The sequence below is a fragment of the Apostichopus japonicus genome, chromosome 4 (assembly GCF_037975245.1).
Source record: "Apostichopus japonicus isolate 1M-3 chromosome 4, ASM3797524v1, whole genome shotgun sequence".
Classification (NCBI taxonomy): Eukaryota; Metazoa; Echinodermata; class Holothuroidea; order Aspidochirotida; family Stichopodidae; genus Apostichopus; species Apostichopus japonicus.
Window position 1 is genome coordinate 23,645,762 of NC_092564.1, and position 21,829 is coordinate 23,667,590.

General features: G+C 37.3%; 1 protein-coding gene across 1 annotated transcript; it reads left to right on the forward strand.

The window, feature by feature from the left end:
- Positions 1-1,397: 1,397 nt before the first annotated feature.
- On the forward strand, positions 1,398-20,945 carry LOC139966855 (alkyldihydroxyacetonephosphate synthase, peroxisomal-like). The gene is made up of 21 exons (XM_071970279.1): positions 1,398-1,750; positions 4,707-4,796; positions 5,938-6,025; positions 6,381-6,501; positions 7,313-7,387; positions 8,060-8,131; positions 8,807-8,886; positions 9,586-9,666; positions 11,058-11,183; positions 11,398-11,451; positions 11,775-11,829; positions 12,356-12,483; positions 12,964-13,092; positions 13,332-13,394; positions 13,954-14,003; positions 15,048-15,117; positions 15,590-15,651; positions 16,093-16,182; positions 16,581-16,680; positions 17,116-17,173; positions 18,262-20,945. Exons 1-21 carry the CDS (start codon positions 1,551-1,553, stop codon positions 18,381-18,383), a joined length of 1,914 nt encoding a protein of 637 aa, XP_071826380.1. The 5' UTR covers positions 1,398-1,550; the 3' UTR covers positions 18,384-20,945.
- The last annotated feature ends 884 nt before the right edge of the window (positions 20,946-21,829 follow it).

Here is a 21,829-nt window from a genome sequence, read left to right on the forward strand (position 1 = left end):
AATTGGAGATATCTAAATATTTAAGGTAGCTTCAATTTAATTCTCAAATTGAATGGAAATATCTGAAATAATAAGCTCAGCTTGTCGCGTCAAAATCTGATGATAGTATTGTTTTGTAAACTTGTTTACATGTGATGACCTATAGTAAATCAAAAGGATATTGAATTACCGTTTTTCTTATTATTACTGCTGTTACCATATGTCTAAGCAAATTGTAATCCTGTAACGATTTTGCTATACCGTGAGAAACGTCACAAAGGGGGGGGGGGGTAATCGGCTTGAGCCCCCCACCTCCGATCGTCATTCGGCGGAAATGGTTCAGTCGGGGGGTGTTGCATTCTACAGGGGAAGAATAGGCCCACTACTAAAGCTGGTGTACCCACCCCTCCCTTTTCAACCTCACACAAAGTTTTTATATGCAAAACTTTACGTTTAGAGCTACTTCTATTAACCTAACTTAGGCCTATAGTCTAAATATGCCTTACCCAGTCGGGCATTTCTAAATTTTTATCTATGTTTTTATGGAGCGACACCCACGGGCAGCACCTTTCTCTTAAAAAAAAATAATTCATTCACATCTGCCATCCCGAAAATATTCCTTTCATTTATTAAATCTGGGAGTGTTTTAGAGTGTTTTAAAATTTATTAGCACGAGCTACTTGTATAGCCCTAAATGTATGCCTCAGAATCCACCATTTGACTTTACTTTTATTTATTTTTCTCTGGGGTGTACTGTACCCCCTACACAGGGGACGGCTACAATGACCCAAGTTGCGCCCCCTCCCCCCCCCCCCATGCCTCACATATAAAATCGTTCAGTCGCCTCCGGCCCTTCCACAAAATGTGCCCTATACCTTATAATCACATGGGGGAGGGGGTTGGGCATTTTAATTACCCGCAACTGTGCACGCCAGTGGGATGGACACCGAAGTTGTAAGCTTTATCCTTCATCTCGTGTAAGTTTTATATAGATATGAATGAAAATAGTCATTTGCAGAATTTTTGAACCTTCAAATTGTTCTCATGATCGCTTTAGGATGAAGTTAGTCGATTTCGCAATGTCATTTGTACTCTTCTGAAATCTTCACACTTACACAAAGCATATTTGTCCTAAGGTCAAACAACTTTTGAAGATCATACGAGTTTTTAAAATTGATAACCTATTTAAAGTGTTACGATCTAAAAGCTGTAAATATGTTAAGGTGAAAACAGCCTAAAGCTTACTTTAATCACTTATGCATATATTTTGATATTTTTTTTTCATCTTTTAAATTACGGTGTTGTTCATAAGATGTAAAAATATGTGATAATTGTTCGTCAAAAAATGTACTATTTTCTTAAAGGTTACATCAAACTTGAACGCTAGCCTGGCTGATACACATGTGGGTTGGTGTAGTCTGTTATGAATTGAATGACATATTGTACAACACAGGTGTACAAAGTATATACACTATACTGCACATTACATTGCCAAAGACTGGTTAGGCCGACTGCAGTGTTACTTTACATTAAGCCTTTGATTACAAAATCAGTCATTGTTATTAACTGCAATGTCCTCCCATAGACGATTAGAGGCAATTTTAGGGCATTGCAACGAAACTTCATTTCAAAGACGTTCTACTTTGAGTGGAGGTTCCGTGAAACAGGAAATTTGCCAGGGAGGGAATAGCGACAGTGATGGGCGGAGTTCAACGGGAGTACGTCGGGTTGAAGGCAACGAACGTGACGGTCCAAGAATACCAAAGCGAAGGTTATTTTAGCCTTTTCAGTATTGGAAACTCTAGAAGACATATTTTAGGCCTAATGTTTGATTACATGAAGTCAGAAAGGTCTAGTTTGTGTTTCTGGATCCACTAATTTGGCTAGCATGTAGTAACGATTGCGTCTCAATGTCATTCAGGAATATTTCTGTTGCAACTTGTAATGTAGTCTAGGCCTAGGCTAGGCTGCTAATTCAACACAGTTTATTTCGATTTTGTTATCTTGCTGTTTGTGTAAATATTAAAAAATTAATAGTACATGTACTTTTTACCAACTGCAATGGTCATAGGCATTACCCAAATCACATAGCGTACAGGTGCTCCCAATAATGGCCACACAGTAATATTTAGGTGGGAGCTTTCACCCAATCATTGGCTCAATAAGAATGGTGCTCTTGCTTACTTACCCGATCATCATTCAGTATGCGTTGTTCTGGTGCTTATTTACCCGATCATCCATTCAAGAAGCGTTGCAGTGGTGCTTATTTACCTGATTGTCGGTTCAAAAAGTGATGCACTGTTGCTATAGTACTGACCCAATCCTTGGTTCAGTATGGTGTGTTTTGGGATGTTTTGGAGCTCATTTAACTGATCGTTAGTTGAATAAGGGGTGCTTATTTACCCAATCGTATGTTAAATATGCCTGGTGTACTGCTTGGCTTATTAAGCCGACTGTCAGGAGATGACGAACAAGACATCAGGCCTGTAGCCACACATACAAGAAAAAGTAGCCTACGTATGCCTCATTACCCTCTACACCAGGGTTTCCCTAACTTTATCCCCCCACAAACCCCCTGGGGATGTCAGAATTGTCCACGAACCCCAACTTTTCGAGACACGACCTGGGTCATTATTATACTATAATATGCATAACAGTGCTTCGTAAAAGATCAAGTACATAGTGTAATATTGTAATGAAAAAAACAAGATATGAACAAATATTTATTTGGAAACCTCAAGATCAGATCAGCTCTTTATCTTCATGACGTACTTTCATGCGAACACCATCTTCACCAAAGTCATGCGACTTGTGTCTGTTGCATAATTCAGTTATTTATCACATGCAGGGTAGGGTACTACTATGGCAACATATGTGTATGGAATGTGAAAAAAGTTTGTTGATAGGTACGACTTTTGTACATTACTAAATTATATGTTATCAGATTTTAGTTGAACAAAAGTACTCTAGTTTTGACTTTCCGAAATGTCTCACGAACCCCCTGGGATGGACTCACGCACCCCCTGGGGGTTCATGCACCCCAGTTAGGGAACCCCTGCTCTATACTGTGATCAGTTTCAACGACCTCAGGGTCATACTCCCTCCAATTGTTGACAAGTTTATTTGGCAAAATATGTATAAATTTTTAGCTAGGATAGGAAGAAACCTCATTAAATATAAAGTTCTATAAACCATTCAAGGTATCAAAACAAAATATTGTAAGATAGTTCTGTGATTATCGCTTTTTTGTTAAATATCTGGGAAATGAGACCATAAACAGCACTGCTTACCCATCATCAGAAGGTCAATCAAAATTCTATGACCTATGTAAGGTTGTTTAATAATAGCACACAAGTTTCAATAGAAGGCTTTGCAAAGTGAGAATGCCTCTACTTCTTTCTTAGAGGCCAGGACTCCTGAACTTGAAGTACCTCCTTTTTTCCATTTGCAACATTTTTTCCCTTCATGAGAGCTTCAAATATGCAAAGAGAAAGGGGAGAGGGAGGGGGGTAGGAGGAAAGGGGAGTGTTACCACCTGCTCTTACTAAATTATTAACCAGTGAGTTCTTTTTATGGCCTAACCTAGGTTTTAGAATAGAATAGTACTACATTAGCAGTAATGCCATTTACATTCATGATAGAAATAATGTTAACCTCTGGGCTATACTGAGTGATAGCATATTACTTATTCAGTAACAGGGATTAATTTATCTGGTATCTCATTGCAAAAATTAATGCTATGCAAAATGGGCAATTTACTATACAAGTGAAAAAATGTCTTTTTTTGTAAATAGGAACCATAGAATTTTTTTTATAAGAGACAAAATTCAGAACTGTCATAACTGCTACACATATTTTGAACAGCAAATTATTTGCTCAAAGGTCAGATTGTTGAGCACAGATGATGGACACAATGACAATTTGACCTATTTTTTGCACTAATTTTGCAGTAATCTTGGCATATTAAAGTTGCCCACATTGTAGCAAAGGTGCTCTCTGCCCAAAGTCCACAGTTGAGTGAGATACAAGTACTCGTTGTCTGGAGACCCTGTCGGAATCTTGAACAAATATTGCCAAAGCTCTAACAATTGATTCGATCAACACAGATCCATTGAATAGATAATCTGCAAGAGTGGCCTTGGTGGTTTAAATTCCATGCTTGCTTCTTGCGTGATAATACTTGCAATACCAGGTTTGTGGGCCAGTCGTGGATATGGAATCATATCCTTACCATATTAGCCTATATTAAGGTCAATTTTAAATTAACTTGGAATTTACATAGATTTGTAAACTTGGTCTATAGTACGTATAGTATACAACAGTTAAGATATAGCAGATGTATAAAGGCCTAGCATAATCTGCATATTAAAATATGGGCAGAAATCATTATTGTTATTAACTGGCACCAGTTGCTCTCAAGTATATCACTGAACCTATTTAGAGGAGGGCAAATTATTGGTAGCATTCACATATATATATTGAACTTCATGTTATATTCGGCTTGTCTGATTCTGATAGGAAGTGGAATATAATCATAAAATCTACCGATGGTGACAAAATACATCCAACAGTACTGCTTTAGCCTTTCAAGTGCTTTACTCATACTGTTGTAACTTAAGTTAGCGTAACAGTGTAGCACAAGCTGATGTTATATCTCCTATGACCTCAATGCCTTGTTGCATTCCAGAATTTCCACTTTTAATCGAGCGATTAAATTCTTTTTGCAGGCAGGAGTCGCTGAAGTGGAATGGCTGGGGATTCAGGGATTCTAAATTTGAGTTTGATGCGGAAGGTTCTGGCATGTTCAAGGGTGACAGGTGAGTTAATGATGAGTGTAATCTAACAGCACCAGGCAGCAAGCTGGCAGGACCAAGGGTCCTGATGAAGGTAGAGGACTCACTACACCTACACCAGCAAAAATAAACGTTGGGTGCCAGACCTTCTCACAGCACCAGATATGATTCTGACAGCACCAGACAGACCTAACAACATGTGATAACACAAAATAGAATTTATAAAACCAAAGTACCAGACAGAAACAGACTGCTCTACAATATCAAATTTTTCTAACAACACCAGAAGTTTCTAAAACACCAGATGTTTCAAACAACACCATATAGAATTCAAAAGACCTAAGTACCAGACAAATAGACAGCGGAATACACCCCCAATTTTTTTTTGTATTACATACACAACACCCAGATGTTTCTAACAACACCAGAACATCTGATAACACCAGAAAAGACCTAGGTATAAGGTGGAAACATGCAACTCATTCCACCAAACGACCCAAGAGTACCTCACAATCCAGTAGCCCCAGGTGTTTCTAATAGCACCAAGACCTGACAAGTACTGTAGCGACAACACCAGACAAGTTGACATTACCGTGCGACTTAAAATGCTAGCACCAGATAGACTGACTGACTGGAAATAATGCAGTTTACTACTTGTCATATTGATGTTTCAATAGTATTACAAAGTTTGATTAGATTTTACAAGCTTCAGTAAGCTTGTGGAATTACTTATCAGGGTGTTACCACTCAAGATAAGACACACCAGGTAAAGTACTATGAAGGATCTATAGCAGAACTGGAGTAATCTCATTCTAAAGGATATGTTTTAAAAGTTACATTGTGATGTGCATGGTACATTGAAAGCTGTGATCTGCTGAACATAATGTATCTTATCCTGTCCAGTTTCAAAGAGCAACAGATGCAGACAAGCAAGGGATTAAGAAGAGGTGTGAGATGAGGTGTAAGATGAGGTGTAAGCAGAGGGTTGACCGGAGATGAGGTGTGAGATGAGGTGTAAGCAGAGGGGTGGCCGGAGATGGGGTGTAAAGAGAAGTATGAGATGAGATGTTAGAGGATTCAGTTTATTAGATTATTAGGATTAAACTCACCATCCTCTTTTGATGATTATCATCATCATCATCATCATCTTTCCTCTTCTCTGTAGGTATCTCCTGAGTGGCATGCTCCCAAATCTTCGTTCCTTTGCTGAATCTATAGAGGGGTTTAAAGTCAATGATAAACTACAAGGACAGGTAAAATTCTATTTACTATTCACCAAGAGTGTGAGTGTCAATGTAAGGACCTAGCTGTAACCTCTGTTTTTACCTCCCAAAATCAACTGCACCCGGATCAACCCTCTTTTACCAGTGTATCATCTACTCCATGCTTCTTCAATATCTGTTATTGCGTAATCAACAGCCATTTAAATCTGTGCTATCACATGGCAGTGCATATAGGATACCCTGACCGTATTTTTGGGCTTCATACTTCCTATTTTTATCCCTGATTTAAAGCCCTGATTACATCATGTCTGTCATTAGTTACAGTTCATTAGCACAGGGTTTAATGGCCTCAATTGTTTTCTCTTCCTCGTCTTAAATATTTCAGGGAGAGATCCCATCGGAATCTTTGCCCAAGCCGGTCACTAACGAGGGATTTTTCAAGGAAATCAGACAGTCTGGGATGAGTTTCTCATTGGACGGCCAAGACAGACTCTTCAGAGCACATGGTAAATGATTGGTTGGATTGTTGAGATCTGATGAGTTTATGTAATTGTTGGCTGGAATCCATTTTAGGGATAAAGAGGACATTTGCAATCAGCATACCTTTTCTTTGTTTAATATCTTGATTCTTATTAATGGGTGGAGCATCATTTGTTTTCAAATCCTTTGACAGGGTGCAACCATGTGTGGAGTGTTTTCCTGTAAAACTTTGTGATGTAAAGCCTTGCGAGGACCGAGCAATGTCCACGCTTGTCATTCCGTAAATTGAGATTCCAGATTGTGGCAGCCCGGAAGGGTGTTTGTGTTCCTGTTACAACAGGTGTTTATGTAAGGCTGTGAATCAGTACAGAGAAATTTTCTGTGTAACTGCGGGAACTTTCATCAAGATGTCACACGTCAAGAAATTGTGTATGGGCACAACGTGTACGTGAAGAGGCCAAATATATCCAGATGAAAGTGTCAATCTTTCCTCATCCTGTGTGTAACTGGAATAGCTTGAATGCCACACCAGAAGTTGAAAACCTTGTAAAATATTTATGGTTTAAAATCCCAGAAGTTAGACAAATTCAGCTTGAGTTTTGTGAGAGAGAATTCTGTTCAGTTTTGTCTTCTTTGCCAGAGCCTTTCATGGGTCTGGTTTTGTTATCATAGTTTCTCTCTTATCCAAATTCACCGTAATTTTCAGTACCATTCATAGACATTATACTGCATCAAATATTTTGGTGCATAGACTAGCCGTAATATAGGCCTTGCTGTATCAAACTTGTCTTTGTCATAGATATATTTTAGAATCTGTTCTATTGGTTTCCTCTTCAGGGCACACATTACAGGAGATATTCATTCTGAGGATGGGCCGATTTGATCGTATTCCAGACATTGTTATCTGGCCGGGTAAGCAGCCTAAGTTTCTTGCCAAACTCATATAGTGGATAAAAAAAACTGAAAAGTTTTAAGTTGTGCCTATTCTTTTCAAATGTGTTTCTTCAGACTCTACTTGTAAGGTTTTGAACTATAATACACTTTTATCGAAAAGTTTACTCATCTAGTTCCCGATGGTCCAACTCGGAGTAGGGAACCTTTGTAGGGTCGACAAAATGTTTTAAAAGAGTTATCAAAACATTCCAAAGACACCAAAATTGCAGAGTTTCTTTCAGAAAGCGACCAAAGGACTCGGGTCTCTATAAAGTTTTTCATTCACTAACTGAAAGGCGGAAAAGTTCTTGAACATATATTAAATTAATAACACCATTTTGCAACTTAGCATCCTTAGTCGTATAACAATCCTCAAAAGGGGAGGGGCATGCCTCCTCACCCTAGACCCCTTCCCCAGGCCACAACATCTTCCACAGGGGGGGAGGGGTTGCCAAAATGATCAGGCTGAAAATTGGGGTCATCGAGCAAAATTTTTTTAGTACCAGGGATTTAGTTGATTAAATGAAGCTGGTTTTATTCTGTGCTAAGATTTTTATAAACCTTACTCCTCCTCCCCCTCCCCCTCTTCCTCCTCACCTTCATATGTGATAAAGAGAGTCCATCTTTCCACAATCATGTTTTTCTCTCCAGAATGCCATGATGATGTTGTGAAACTCGTTGAGGCAGCTGACAGGCACAACGTCTGCATGATACCCTTTGGAGGTGAGTTGTCACACATCAGTGTACTTTTTTAACATTCAGATTGTGCAAGTACATGTGTAATTAATTGTAAATAAACTTGTATTATATGTTACCGTGGGTTGTTACCTTGGAGCATACTGACAGAGCCTTGGATATAATTGGTAACCAAGGGTTACCAACCATCTGAATATTCATAATTAGCTAGTTCTTAACTGTTCAAATCAGTTCAGAAACTTACCTGTCTTACAAAGCTAATGGTAAATTTTTGGTTTCATTTGCACAAGACTTAATGTCTGTCCCCAAATCCATCATGCCTCATTTGCTCTTGGTGGCCTGAAAGGTACAATATTTGATTCCAGGAGCTGACTGCTTGTGTATAGGATACCACCAGGTTGTGACAATGTCAAATGTATCGACAGGTAAGAGTAGAAGTATTGTACGGAACAATTCTAATATGTAAAACGGATTGGTTTGATCACAGAGGTATGTCAATTCAAGAAATGGCAAACCTATTCTCGCTCTAGCCATCCCATTTGGTCGGATCTCAGGTGTTAACTCCCTACCTCACTGCCTAACATGAAACATAAATGATATATTTGTCAAAGGGTATCTGAAAGTGAGAGCCATTTACAGTTGTTTACCAGGTTTCAAAACATTCAGAGAGCTTTTTCAATATTTATTTTGATTCGTTTCCAGGTGGAACGAGCGTGACCAATGGGTTGGAATGTCCAAAGGAAGAAACCCGAATGATTGTGTCCTTAGACATGTCCCAAATGGTGAGTTTTTGCCTGCTGATTGAAGAATTGATGTCAAAGATCTCTAGCAAGGGTTCAACGAACAACAATTCTCACAAGTTTGTCGTGATTTAAGAGTCTTTTATTTCCCTAATGAGCTGAAATATTTTGTTTTGTTTTCTTTCGTTTAGTTTATATATTTATCATACTAATTACTAAACAAAATTACAAAAGTAAATGACATTCAGTTTAACTTTAGTACAAAAGGAGGAGTACAATGAAATCATTCTAGGGTTTTAGTATACTGTACCCTACCTGTAACCTTACAGAAAGAAAGTAAGAAAGGAAATATCCCCCTCCCCCAAAAGAAATATCCTACCCCCCAGAGCAACACCCATCACTTACAGTTACAACCTCTCCCACACCTTGCCATGTAGTGCCTTGCACAATCCTCTCACCAAGAAAGAAAACTTAAGATCAAGATGTCTTCATGCTTTACCACGTGGCATAGCACCTTACAAATGAGACAGTGTCTCGGCTTTTGAGTCAAAACCATTATATGTATATGCACACAAGGAATCAGCATTAACTATAAACAGGTTTGTCCGATGCTCAACTCTGGGTGACAAGTTGTCCAATGATGGATGGAGTGATCGAAAAATTGATTATCTGTGTATATAAATTGTTTAATCTCTTTCCCATTTATGTTGTTTATTTACAAATAATTTGTTGTCTTTCTAGAACAAAGTCCTGTGGGTGGATGAGAAAAACATGACAGCTCACATCGAAGCTGGAATTGTTGGAATCGACCTAGAAGAAAAGGTGATTTAATCCAAATAAAATAATAAAATAAATATAAAATATAATATTAAAAAAAACTTGCTTGCTTGCTTGCACCTTGCTCTGGTTTATCCAGGAGCTACTGATGTTTTAGTTTCATCATTTAAAGTCAAGATGGGTTGAAACATGGAAATCTTGTAAACACAATATCTCAGGGAGTGGACAATGTCATATTTGATATGTGGCTTTCCAAGTAATAAGTACAATATTCCCATTTTTTTTGGTCATGTTAAAGGTCATTTGAGGTCAGCATATGGCAATATGTGAAAACCTATAGAGCAATATTCTTTTTATAAAAATAATCAAATATGTTGAAAATAAAATATGGTGAGAAATTTGCTTTTGATGAACTGTTAGATCTCAACAGTGGTTTTTATAAGTATGTGTTTAATTATTAAGAATTATTTTTAGCAAGCCACTGTGCCTTCGGTGAAATAATACAAGTCTCAGTTTAATATACAATCATTTGTGAAGAAAGACTTTACGCAGGAAACAACTTTAGAAGGGGCAAAAAATGTGTTGAAAAGAAATAGTGAAATATACCAATATCATTTATCAAAAAATGTGAAGCTTGTTTCTTGAAATTCTATTGTCTACATGGCTCGATTTTAAGATCTATGATGCAAGCATTCGTTCCTGTTAAATTAACTTCAAATTTGCAGATTTCATATTACATAGACAACAGTTAGATAAATGGAGTCAAAGTCTTGACTGCAGGTGTGATAAGAGACTGTGCCTGAAGGTCGGTAATGAGATAATGATGGTTATAGTGTGGGTGGAACCTTTTACAAAGGCATTTCCACCCACACCTACAAGATCATGCTTTGCAGAATGTTATTGTCATGGAAATAACCTAAAGGTGACTTTCATTGTTATTTAAATAAGTTCATTGTCATATTTCTTGGTTTTAGTTGTGATGTTTCCTTCTCACATGACCGAAGATACAGAGCAGTATGTTTCTGAGGCTTACCAAAGGGTTTAAATTTTGAGGGTGTGGCTTCATTTTGGTGGCATCAATGAAGGATTTGCGTAGAGGTGGCACTCTGAATTTGGGATCATTGAAGTTTGGCCATTGAATTGGCACTATTGAGGTGGCACCAATGAGGTGGCCTATTAGGGATATCACTTGTACATGGCACCATTGAGGTGGCACGATAAAGGTGGCATTATTAAGGATGTCACTTGGAGATGACACTATTAAGGTGGCCTATTAGGGGTGTCATTTTGAGGCTGCACAATTGAGTACATGAAACAACTTAACATATGCAAGTAAAATCAACCCATTCATTGCAGCCATCATTCAAACCATGCAACTTGATATTTTGACATTTTCAATTAATCTTTTTGTTATCTTTGATTTAATCCTTATACAGTTGGGTAAATATGGTCTTTGTACTGGACATGAGCCGGACTCGTGTGAATTCAGCTCCTTGGGAGGATGGGTCGCCACGAGAGCATCAGGAATGAAGAAGAATGTCTATGGAAACATTGAAGACATGGTGAGAATAATGAGAGAGAGAGAAACCATGAACAGTTTTAATTTTGCGAGTTGAAACTAACTTTCTTAGCACCATGTGAATCTTCCTCATAAGTGCAAAAGTATAAAAGTTTAGATTCTTAATTGGATTCATTGATTGATTGAGTTTTTGATTGATGTAGTTTAATGATTTATGAAGTAATCAATATATTACATATTTTTATTTTGTTTTTCAGCTGGTTCATGTCAAAATGGTCACCCCGAAGGGAGTTATGGAAAAGAATTGTCAAGTATGTACTGTATCCTTCGCCTACAGTTACTTGAATGAGATTGTTATATAGTTAATTAATGGGATTATAGTGGTCAAAGGTCATATTGCATTTTGTTGCTGGTTGGTGAGATTATGATGAAGAGATTATGATAAGACCAAATGTGTTTTTTTAGTGTGTATTCGTATTTAAATTCAGTGTCCTGTTATTGTGATTAGAAGTGTATTTTTCCTTTATATATTAGCATTTTCAATTTTTGACATAATTGTTTAAATTTTGCAAATCTTAGAAATCGTGAGAACAGCTAACATTGATTTAAGCTCCTGTTCTTGTTTCCTTGTTAGGTGCCGAGGATGTCCACCGGACCTGATATTCATCATTTAATTTTAGGTTCTGAAGGTAATTATTATTGGAACTAAGAACTAACAAGTAGGAATATGCATCTTTTTGCGGCAATCTTTGGTAGCCAAACATACAAACTGTGGGAGAAACCGTATCCTAAGTTTGCATTTTGGTTTCTGCTAATTGATTTGTCATTTTTATATCAATTTGTTTTGATATCAATATCAATTTGATATCTGTTATGTTTGTAGAACTTGCTTTGTGCCAGATTCTTCAGACTTTATGGGAATGTAAGTTTGTTAGAAGTTTGGGCGTCCTCTTTCGGTGGAAAAGGTGGGTGTATATTTACCAAGAGGAAAAGGAAAGTAAAAAATTAAACACTTTTCACCATGTGCTTTGTGATGATGTAATCTTTAGCTATGAAACCTTACCAAATTTGAAGCATTCACATCCTTGCTGCACAAAAGGTTATGAGGAAGTGGTGTAACTTAAAGATGAAGACAATTTTAAAGCAATAATTTTTGAGAAATCAATTTTAGCTGCAGGAATTAATTAGTAGCATGTTCAAAATTCTCACCAACAGGTATCTTGGGAGTCATAACAGAAGTTACTCTGAGGGTCAGACCTATCCCACCTTGTCGAAGGTACGGGTCGGTGGTCTTCTACAACTTTGACGACGGTGTGGACTTTATGAGGGAGGTAGCAAAACAGGTATGTTAAGGGTGTCTTTAATATTGTTCTGCAGCAGAGTGTTGGGGGAGGAGGGTTAGGGGTTGGGTTGACTTTGGGTAGGGAGAGCGGGATGGGGTAGGAATTGCTTGGAATTTTTCTTTGCTTCTAAAAACAAAATGCAATGTTTCATTGCATGAATTGAAGCTATGCAAGTCAAGCTAAAATTAAACTGTTCAGTTGTGAATGGTCAACTTGTTGGGGTGGACAGTTTTGTTTATGGAAAGCTGTGTTCAAAGCATTCTTAACATTAAAAGTGCTCCATAATTCAATATCTGATTTAACAACCAATTTTGCTGTACAGACATGAATTTAAATTTGTCAGAGGACCAAATAGTACCAAATGTGAAACTGCTACGAGAATGTCGGAGCTTACTATTCCTTTGACATACCGCATAACGGCTGGGATGGTGGTCACCCTTGGTTCAACCTTCTCCATTGATATTTTATCCTTGCTCGCAGAGGTGTGCTCCAGCCTCGATAAGGTTAATGGACAACGCACAATTCAAGTTTGGGATTTCCCTTCGACCACCTCCTTCATCCATGTGGGCTTCTTTGGGTGACAGTTTCAAGAAGTTCTACTTGACCAAGGTAAGTTACATATCAATATCAATATTTTGTTTACAAAGTCTTTGCAAACCTTATTCTGTACTGATCTGAATTGTATCCAAATGTCTCCAAAGAGACATCTTAACCAGATCAGACACAGCTTCGATGTCTCCATGAAGCTGCATCTTTTAGCATAAGATTTACAACGGGAGAAATCTGCTCTTTTTTCCCCCGGAAAATTTACTCAAATACGCCTCTTCTTTTCTATATATTTTTCACAGCTCAAGGGCTATGATGTGGACCAGCTTGCTATTCTCACTCTTTTGTTTGAGGGCACTGCAGAGGTAAGTGTCCCGCATCTGATTTGTCATTGATAGTATTTATTATTTTGTGATTTTTCCTTGAAATTCCATAATACTGTGTAATTTTGATCAATCGACTAAAAAAGTGTACTTAGGATTCTGGATTGTATTGCTGAAGGATTCGTCCCAGAATTTGGTTGTGGGGGGGAGGGTAGAAGGGGTGGGGAAGGTGGTGATTTAAAAGTCACAATGGACTAAGCTGTAGCTATCTATCTATATATCTATCTGGATTGTGACTTGCAGTAGCATTCCATACATCTATCCAACTATCTGCATGATGCATTCTGGTTAATGATTTGCTCTGTTTTACAACACAATCAGAAAATGATACCTTCCAAGAATTGGCTTTTCTTTTTTTGTCAACATGGAAGATGTTAGACCTGTTTGCCAAATTACATTTCCCTTTTGCATTTCCAAGTTTCTCTTTTGTAAGTCATGGAAGTAGTTCATATAATTGTGTTTAGATAAGTTTGAAGAGTACATAAATAAACAAAGTTTGATCTCCAAGACCTTAACAAGTTTGTCTGTTTTGCCTCTGCAGGAAGTAGCAGCTCAGGAAAAGAGGGTTTACAAAATAGCTTCCCAGTTCAGGTAAATGTTTCTTTCTTCAAGTCTTCCAGATCTTGTTTCAATCACCTGGTGATCATCGCAAAGCTGTGTCTACTGGTAGATGGATAAATTTTGGTGCAATTGATGTAAATATGCATAACTTAATGACAGTTAACTGACTGGGAAGAGAGGGTGTGCTAAATATTGTTCTCAGTCTGTTTTCCGTCATTAATTTACTAATATATATATTTATAATGAAAAGGCAGAGTTTTCTTTCAATTCCTTCCTTGCTTCTTTCTGAGTTGTATCAAATTGATTAGGGTTTGACACATGACTACAAGGTATTCAATATACTGTGGCATCTGACTGGCATCCCACTGCCCCCCTTGGTATCTGACTGGCACCCCACTGCACCCCCACCCTAGGTATCTGACTGGCACCCCACTCCACCCCCCATGGTATCTGACTGGCACCCCACTGCACCCCCTAGGTATCTGACTGGCACCCCACTCCACCCGCCTTGGTATCTGACTGGCACCCCCCCTAGGTATCTGACTGGCACCCCACTCCACCCCCCCTTGGTATCTGACTGGCACCCCACTGCACCCCCCCCCCCTAGGTATCTGACTGGCACCCCACTGCACCCCCCCTAGGTATCTGACTGGCACCCCACTACACCCCCCCCCCTACTAATCCCAAAGCAAAGAGATGGTTACTGGTTTGAATCCCATTCTAGCCAAAAATTGTCCGATCTCTTTTCAAGGTTTCCAGAATGTTGTTGTTAGTTGGTTTTGTTTCAACTGACAATGGAAATTTCATTCCTGGATTAGGACCATTACCTCTAGTTGTTTAAAGTAGATGTCTCTACTACTGTCAGTTTGGAGAAGGCTTTGTGGAAGAAAAGTTCCCATCTTCTTATCCAAGTTTGACTTGTTCCAACTGTTTGCACAACAAATTTACTTAACTTTGTATCACCGATGTATATATTTATTATCCATATTTTCCATTGATATTGTACAGTTCTGAACATGATATTTTGTTACTTTTGATTGTAAATGACTTTTGATATTTTTGTTTTCCTTTCAGGGGGTTAGCTGGAGGTGAGGAGAATGGCCAGAGGGGTTATATGTTAACCTTTGCAATTGCATACCTCAGAGTAAGTGGTCTTGTGTTTAAATAAATGTTGTTACTTGATGTCATAGGTGTGAGTGGATCAGGGTGGAATTAAGATTGACAGAAGATTTTGGAGAAAAGGAGGAGCAGGGGGGGGGGGGGGCTAAATTAAATTTTCTGTGATGGTTAAATTAGCAAAATCAAGAACTTTTGAAATGGTAATAAAAGTTTTATTACAAAATGCTGAACTAAAATTGAGGAGATTGAAGGGGGTGGGGGTTGTAAGGGGAGGTTGAGATTTAAGAAAATGTGGGGTTACTACATGTGCAAGGCTCATTACAATGTTTTGATAGGTGAATTAATGTTATCATTTTGTTAACTGCGAGTATTTAAAATGAATGTATGGACCTTCCTGTTTGATCTGATACAGTAAGATGAGAAAGAATAGAAAATGGATTTTTAATTTTTTTTTTTAATTTTTTTTTTATAATTTAATTTTTTTTTCTTTTTCTCAGGATCTTGCCCTGGACCATCATTGCATCGCGGAATCTTTCGAGACCACAGTGCCATGGGACAGGTAAGCTACAATAAATGATGGTTGTGTCTGTGTGGTGGAAGGGTCGGTTGGGGAAGTTGTGTAATGGAGAATAGAAACAGAAGGGGAAGGGTTGGGCTGCTTTGTACTGCTACGTTAGACAACATTTTATACCAAATTTGTTAGTCTTATACCAAACATGATTTTATACCAAAAGGTTTGACCACATGTAGATGTATTGACTCAGATGTATATGCTACTTATAGACCTCACTGCTTGTTTCACTCCTGTCGGGGGATTTGCAATTATTTATTGTTTCCATATAAATTTTGACAAAATGTCCTAATTCAAACGAAAAGAAATTTCTTGATCATTTGAGCTATCCAGCAGTTTCTCTGACAATTTTTCTCATCATTTGCACTTTTAGCTTTTCATAGCAAAATTGTTTAAGTTGATTTCACTCTTCTGTCACTTCTGTCACAGGGTTCATGATTTGTGTCGAAATGTCAAGGAACGGATTCGTCAGGAGTGTAAGAACCACGGAGTGAAAAACGAACCATATCTCACTTGCAGGTAACTGGGCTTGTTGTACCTCCAGTAGGAAAGGTTAGGCTAGCTGAAGTATCGGGTGGCATGGTAACATTGGCATGGGTGTGTGTGTGTGGGGGGGGGTGGTTTGGGGAGGGGGTTTGGGGATGGTTGGTAGGATGACTAAATCACCTTTATTATAACCCCAATCTTCCCCTTATTGTACAATCTCTCTTCTTGATTATTTTAGTCGGTATTTATGGAACTCTTCAACTTCTACCCCATCCCACACCCTCCCTTCTTCACCCTCATTGTAAAATCTCTCTTCTTGCTTATTTTAGCTGATATTAATTGAATTCTTCGAGTTATTACCCATCCCTACCCCATCCCACACCCTCCCATCTCACGCTCATTGTACAATCTCTCCTCTTTGATTCTTTCAGGGTGACCCAACTCTATGATACAGGTGCTTGTATTTATTTCTACTTTGGATTCTTCTACAAGGGTCTGCCCAATCCAGTCCATTCCTACGAATCCATCGAGGTACGATTCGCACAATTGTTTGATTTCATCCAGTGGTCTTTCTCGTAACATCACATACTGAAGGGAAGAAAAATAGGTTGCTTTTACAATGTTGAACTTTAACCTTGAGACAATTGAATGACCTCCAGATGGTCTGTTTATGGGTAGGAGGAGGGGAGGGGTGGGGGCTTGCCAGGTCAATAAATCAGTGTGTTACAATGAAGGGTACAGCAAGCTTGCTATGTAATCTTGTTTGGGGGGGGGGGTAAACAGTGATGATTTTTAACAACAGTTTAGGACATATCTTTTATTATTGCATTTATTTTATTGCAAGATTTTCCATTTAAAAAAAAAATAATTGTTATGAAACCGAAGATATCTGGCGTCATTCTTCAATTGAGCCATAATGACTTTATAAATCTCATGTGCTGTACTTATCATGTCACCTCTCACCAGAATGCTGCCAGAGATGAGATCATCGCTCACGGAGGCAGTTTGTCGCATCATCATGGAGGTGAGTGATGGGAAGGAAACACTGGGACCAGATATCAGACAAACCATACTAGGTGTTTGCTGTTTGGTTAAGAAATAATACAGTCTATTAGTTTTATAGCCAGAAGGACGTGGGTTGGTGGGTGGGGGGAGCCAGAAGGATGTGGGTTAGTGGGTGGGGGTGGATCAGGCAGGCTAGCTTTAAATGACATAGTTTATGGCCTTTCTTAGAAGAAATTTCTAGTATTGCAATTAATCTCAAAATGTAAACCAAAAGTGGGTGTGTCTGTGGAATGGGAACTGACTGGATAACCATTCTGTTAGTAGTACTCTCCAGAGGAGAAAATAAAGTATATAAACAAGATACCGCTTAATAGATTTCAAATGCCTCACAGAAATATGACTTAACTGAACTTAACTAATTCTTACTTAACTAAAGTTGCATGGTTGCCATACCTACATGTGATACAAATTGTTGTTGATGGTTTGGTCAATTGGAAAATTGCATTATGTCTTTAATATAAATCAGAACGGTTGAAAGGTCGTTAGTATTACAATTTTACCTATCTTTGCACAAATTGGAGTCACCAGATGGAGTCACCAGATGGTGAAGAAAGGCCATAGCATCGTGCAGAAAAGTTTTCTACTATATTTTATTTCAAGTTAATAAGAATGACATGTAAAACCTGGACTTTTTGTAACATATTTGTATATCCATCTGGGTACCCATGTAAGATAGAAGAAAGAGGGATGTGTAGTAGGAGGTCCAGATGCTTCATAAAACTATGTAAAGCCAACATCACATCTCACAGTCTCACTAGACATATAGAATTTTGACTTATTAATTATTCATCATATTTCATAACTTAGAAGAGGTTCATTCAAACCGAGTAATGCAGAATCTATTCCTTATTTCCTTACTCCTCTCAACAATGTATTTATTGTACAGCGCTTCGAGATTTCTGGGAGGCGCTATATAAGTATTACGTATTATGATTTATTATTATTATTTCATGCGTGTTTGATTTCCCAACACGACTTTTAGATTAATTTACATTTTTCGACTCGATCAATTTTATTTTATCGATTTAATTATTCTTATCGTTTCAGTCGGAAAAATCCGTAAGAAGTGGATGAGGTCCACCATCTCGGACACAGGATACGAAACTCTCCAATCGGTGAAAAATAGCCTTGACCCGAACAATGTCTTTGGCAACAAGAACCTACTTTGAAATTGCCAGGAATGAAATTTAACGACGTTGAACCATGTGATGGAAGGGTGTTTCATTATATGAAGAGAGAGTTATAGAGATGAAAGATGATTTGTAAGGAAAAGTCTGTCTAAAAATTGCCATGGAATGCTCAATAGCTTGTAATTAAAATATTATGAAATGCTCAAGAAAAACTGATTATATTGGTTATTTGCACAAACAATCATTGTTTATGAAAGATTTACAATTTGGAAATTGCAGAATCACACATGTTGTAGTTTCCTTAAAGGAAGTGGTTCTATATTACAAGATTGACATTATTTTTTCCGATGACCTTCTGTTACATAACTTAACCAACAAGTAGGTAGTCCTGTGGGGGGGGGGGGGGGAGAGGGTGGAGGACTTAATTTCCTATGACACAAGCAAACACTACCTTTGTCTTCAGGACAATCAGATAATATAATTATAATTGTTTGCGCTATAATCACACAGTCTTGTTACACAAATAACTTTGCTGTCTGACCTCTGGAAAAGAAAGCACTTGATTTCCAAAATCTTCACCGACAAATTAAAAAGAAAAAAAATGTAACCGGATGCAATACTGCTGGACTTGCTTGTTGTAAAAACTTGGTATGGATTACTTAAGAAGTGATATCATAGAAGAAAATACTTTACTCCATTAAATTCTGGGGTTAAAATTAAGAAATGTCAAAAATGATAGATTAAAAATTTCCATTGGAAGTTAGAAATGTTGTAAGCAAATGATAAAAGGTGATAAAAAAGAACTGATTAGTTAGTTTAGGCTGGAATGGGATTTGACCATTGACATCAGAAAAACAAAAAAACAGAAATAGGACAGTTTTTTTTTTAAACGTTTATGGTAAAACTTTTAAAGACGAAGAACAGTATTAAACTTCAAGGAAATTAAACTTTCATTGTTAATATACAAGTTTCAACTTATTCTGTTTTTTGAGATATATTTTAAGTTCTTCATCAACATTTTAGTTATATTCATTTTTACTGTGAAAGCAATCTATTCATAAAATTTCTTTCTTTCCCCCCCCCCACCCCCTGTTAAGAAACACTGCGATTTTTAAATAGTATTAATCAAAGCAACTCATTCTTGTGTCGGGAAAGGAAAAGTTTCTTTAATGATTTTCCCTCCAAGTATTAAATGTGTCAGTTTTTTTTTTTTTCTTTTGACTTGCTACAATGTTTTCAACTTTTGAAATTGTATCAATGAAGACAGCCATTTTGTGTCCTATCTGAAGATCCTGAACGACCATTAATCCTGTTACAATGTAGTTATTTATCTTTTAAAATTATGAAATTTTGCTTCATATAATCATGAATTTTGTTATGTTGGTGTAAGGGTTAGGCTTGCAGCTTGCATGTGATTATTAATACTAGCATAACAAAAGTCCTTGACGGACAAAATTTGTCAGAATTGCCTTAGGTCGTAAGTTAGTGTCTATGGGGAGTTCCAGAATGGTGTACAAACATCCTTGACTCATTGTTGCATGTGCATTTACTAAAAACCAGCAATGAACGGCAAAAATGTCGATTTCAGAACAAGTTTGTAACCATTATGACAAGCTCATATACAGGTACATAGACAAGCACAAAATATTTCAAATTTTATTTATTGCGCAAAGAAAATCTTTATTACCTAAAAAGAATGTGTTCAAATCAAAAGTTTTTAGTCTGTTGATCAGGTGTTACCAATTTACAGAAGACAAATCAAACCAAAGCATTTATTTGAATTTTTTTTTTTTTTTTAATAACCACCTGGCTTTTTTTGATAAAAAAAAAAGAAGCAAATTCTATAGTACCATATATTACAACATTTCACAAATCTTTGGTTGATCATTAGCCATGTACTATGAATGAGTCCATTTAACTTTCTACCATTCTTAAACAATTTGCTTCACAATTTTTTGCCATGATTCAAAAGAATTGTTATGAAAAGGGCAAAACTTACCAAAAGTCCATCTGAGATGGCAAGGACTACAACAGCTTGTCAGAGTAATGTTCAACAATATTCACGCACATTATGACAGATAATAAATTCTTGTCATATGTGGGAATCAGCACTCATTGCAATGTGTAGCTGTAGCAGATGACAAGATATTGTCTAATTCGATGTTATATTGCCATGGCAACAACGGGTTGACAAAAACATCCAAATTACTGCCCGAAATGCACATAGCTTCAATGTTGTAATGGTTGATGTTTCTCTATATAGATGAGTATTTCTCTAGAATGGTGACCAGAATAAATTCTTCCAGCTAGAACCTCTTTGTTATAAAATGAGGCAAAACTAACTGTAATATGCAATATATGAGAGAAGGGTCTTAACTTTTACTGGTAACTTGGTTAAAACCAGGTTTTTTTTGTTTATCAGTTTCATAATTATGGTTTAGTCCATGGGACTCAAATATCCCAGCCAATCAAAACTTTCCATTTATAATTTATTCATGATGTATTATGATGTTATATCTTGGTTGCAACAAGATCCATTGTGTCTGATAATTTTGCTACGGCATTAAATAATAGCAGAATAAAAATGGATAAAACCTTTAACATGCCTTTTCTCTTTCTTTTTGGCCATCGTTAGGGTCTTTTTATCCCTGGAATTTAATAATTTTCCCATTAACAGAAATTATAAATCTATTTTGATTTTACTGATAGTTAATTCAGCCTGGTGACATTCAATGTACCAATAGCAAACCAGTATGTTGTTTGTCTATATACAATTTACTGAGTGAAAGTGCAAACTGTATGATCCTGGAGATTAGAGATTAACATGGAAGGGAAAAGTTGGGGAAGGGGCCGAGGTGGGTGGTCTGGTGGACTCTGAGGTGATAAAGCAATAAACTGGTATTTAAACATTGAATGTAATTGGGACATTACATTCGAATGTTGATGGGTATATTACTCCCTGGAAATGATTTGAATGTTATGCCCACTATGTGTGAACCCATGAAGACTCAACCATTGGATGGGTGGTGGAGGAGGTTAAATATCTTAAACCCATGTCTTACCCATTTCTACTGGTCCCCTTCCTCCCCTGCAGCACCTCCCTCCCAACGTGTCAGCATTACAGAAGTAGCTTTAAAAAACCCACAGACAACCTATTTTAATCCATATCCTGGAGTAAGGAAATTTGGTACCTGGCAACGAAAGTTATCTTTCTGGCAGCCTTCACTTAAAGTGAGGAAAAAGATTGCATAAATTTTTACGTATTTGGGGTTTTTAACTAAACGTTTGGAATATCATTATCTGTGTTATTGTCGAATCTGTGACGGCTTAGCATTTATTGGTTGGAAACAACATTTGAAATTGTCGAGTTTAAAATCGATAATATTCATATCTGTATAGAAAAATCTACAATATCATTACTGTGACAAATTGGACAGCATTCAAATAATCTGTAATTAATATGTCTTGTAAGGCTTTACCGCTAA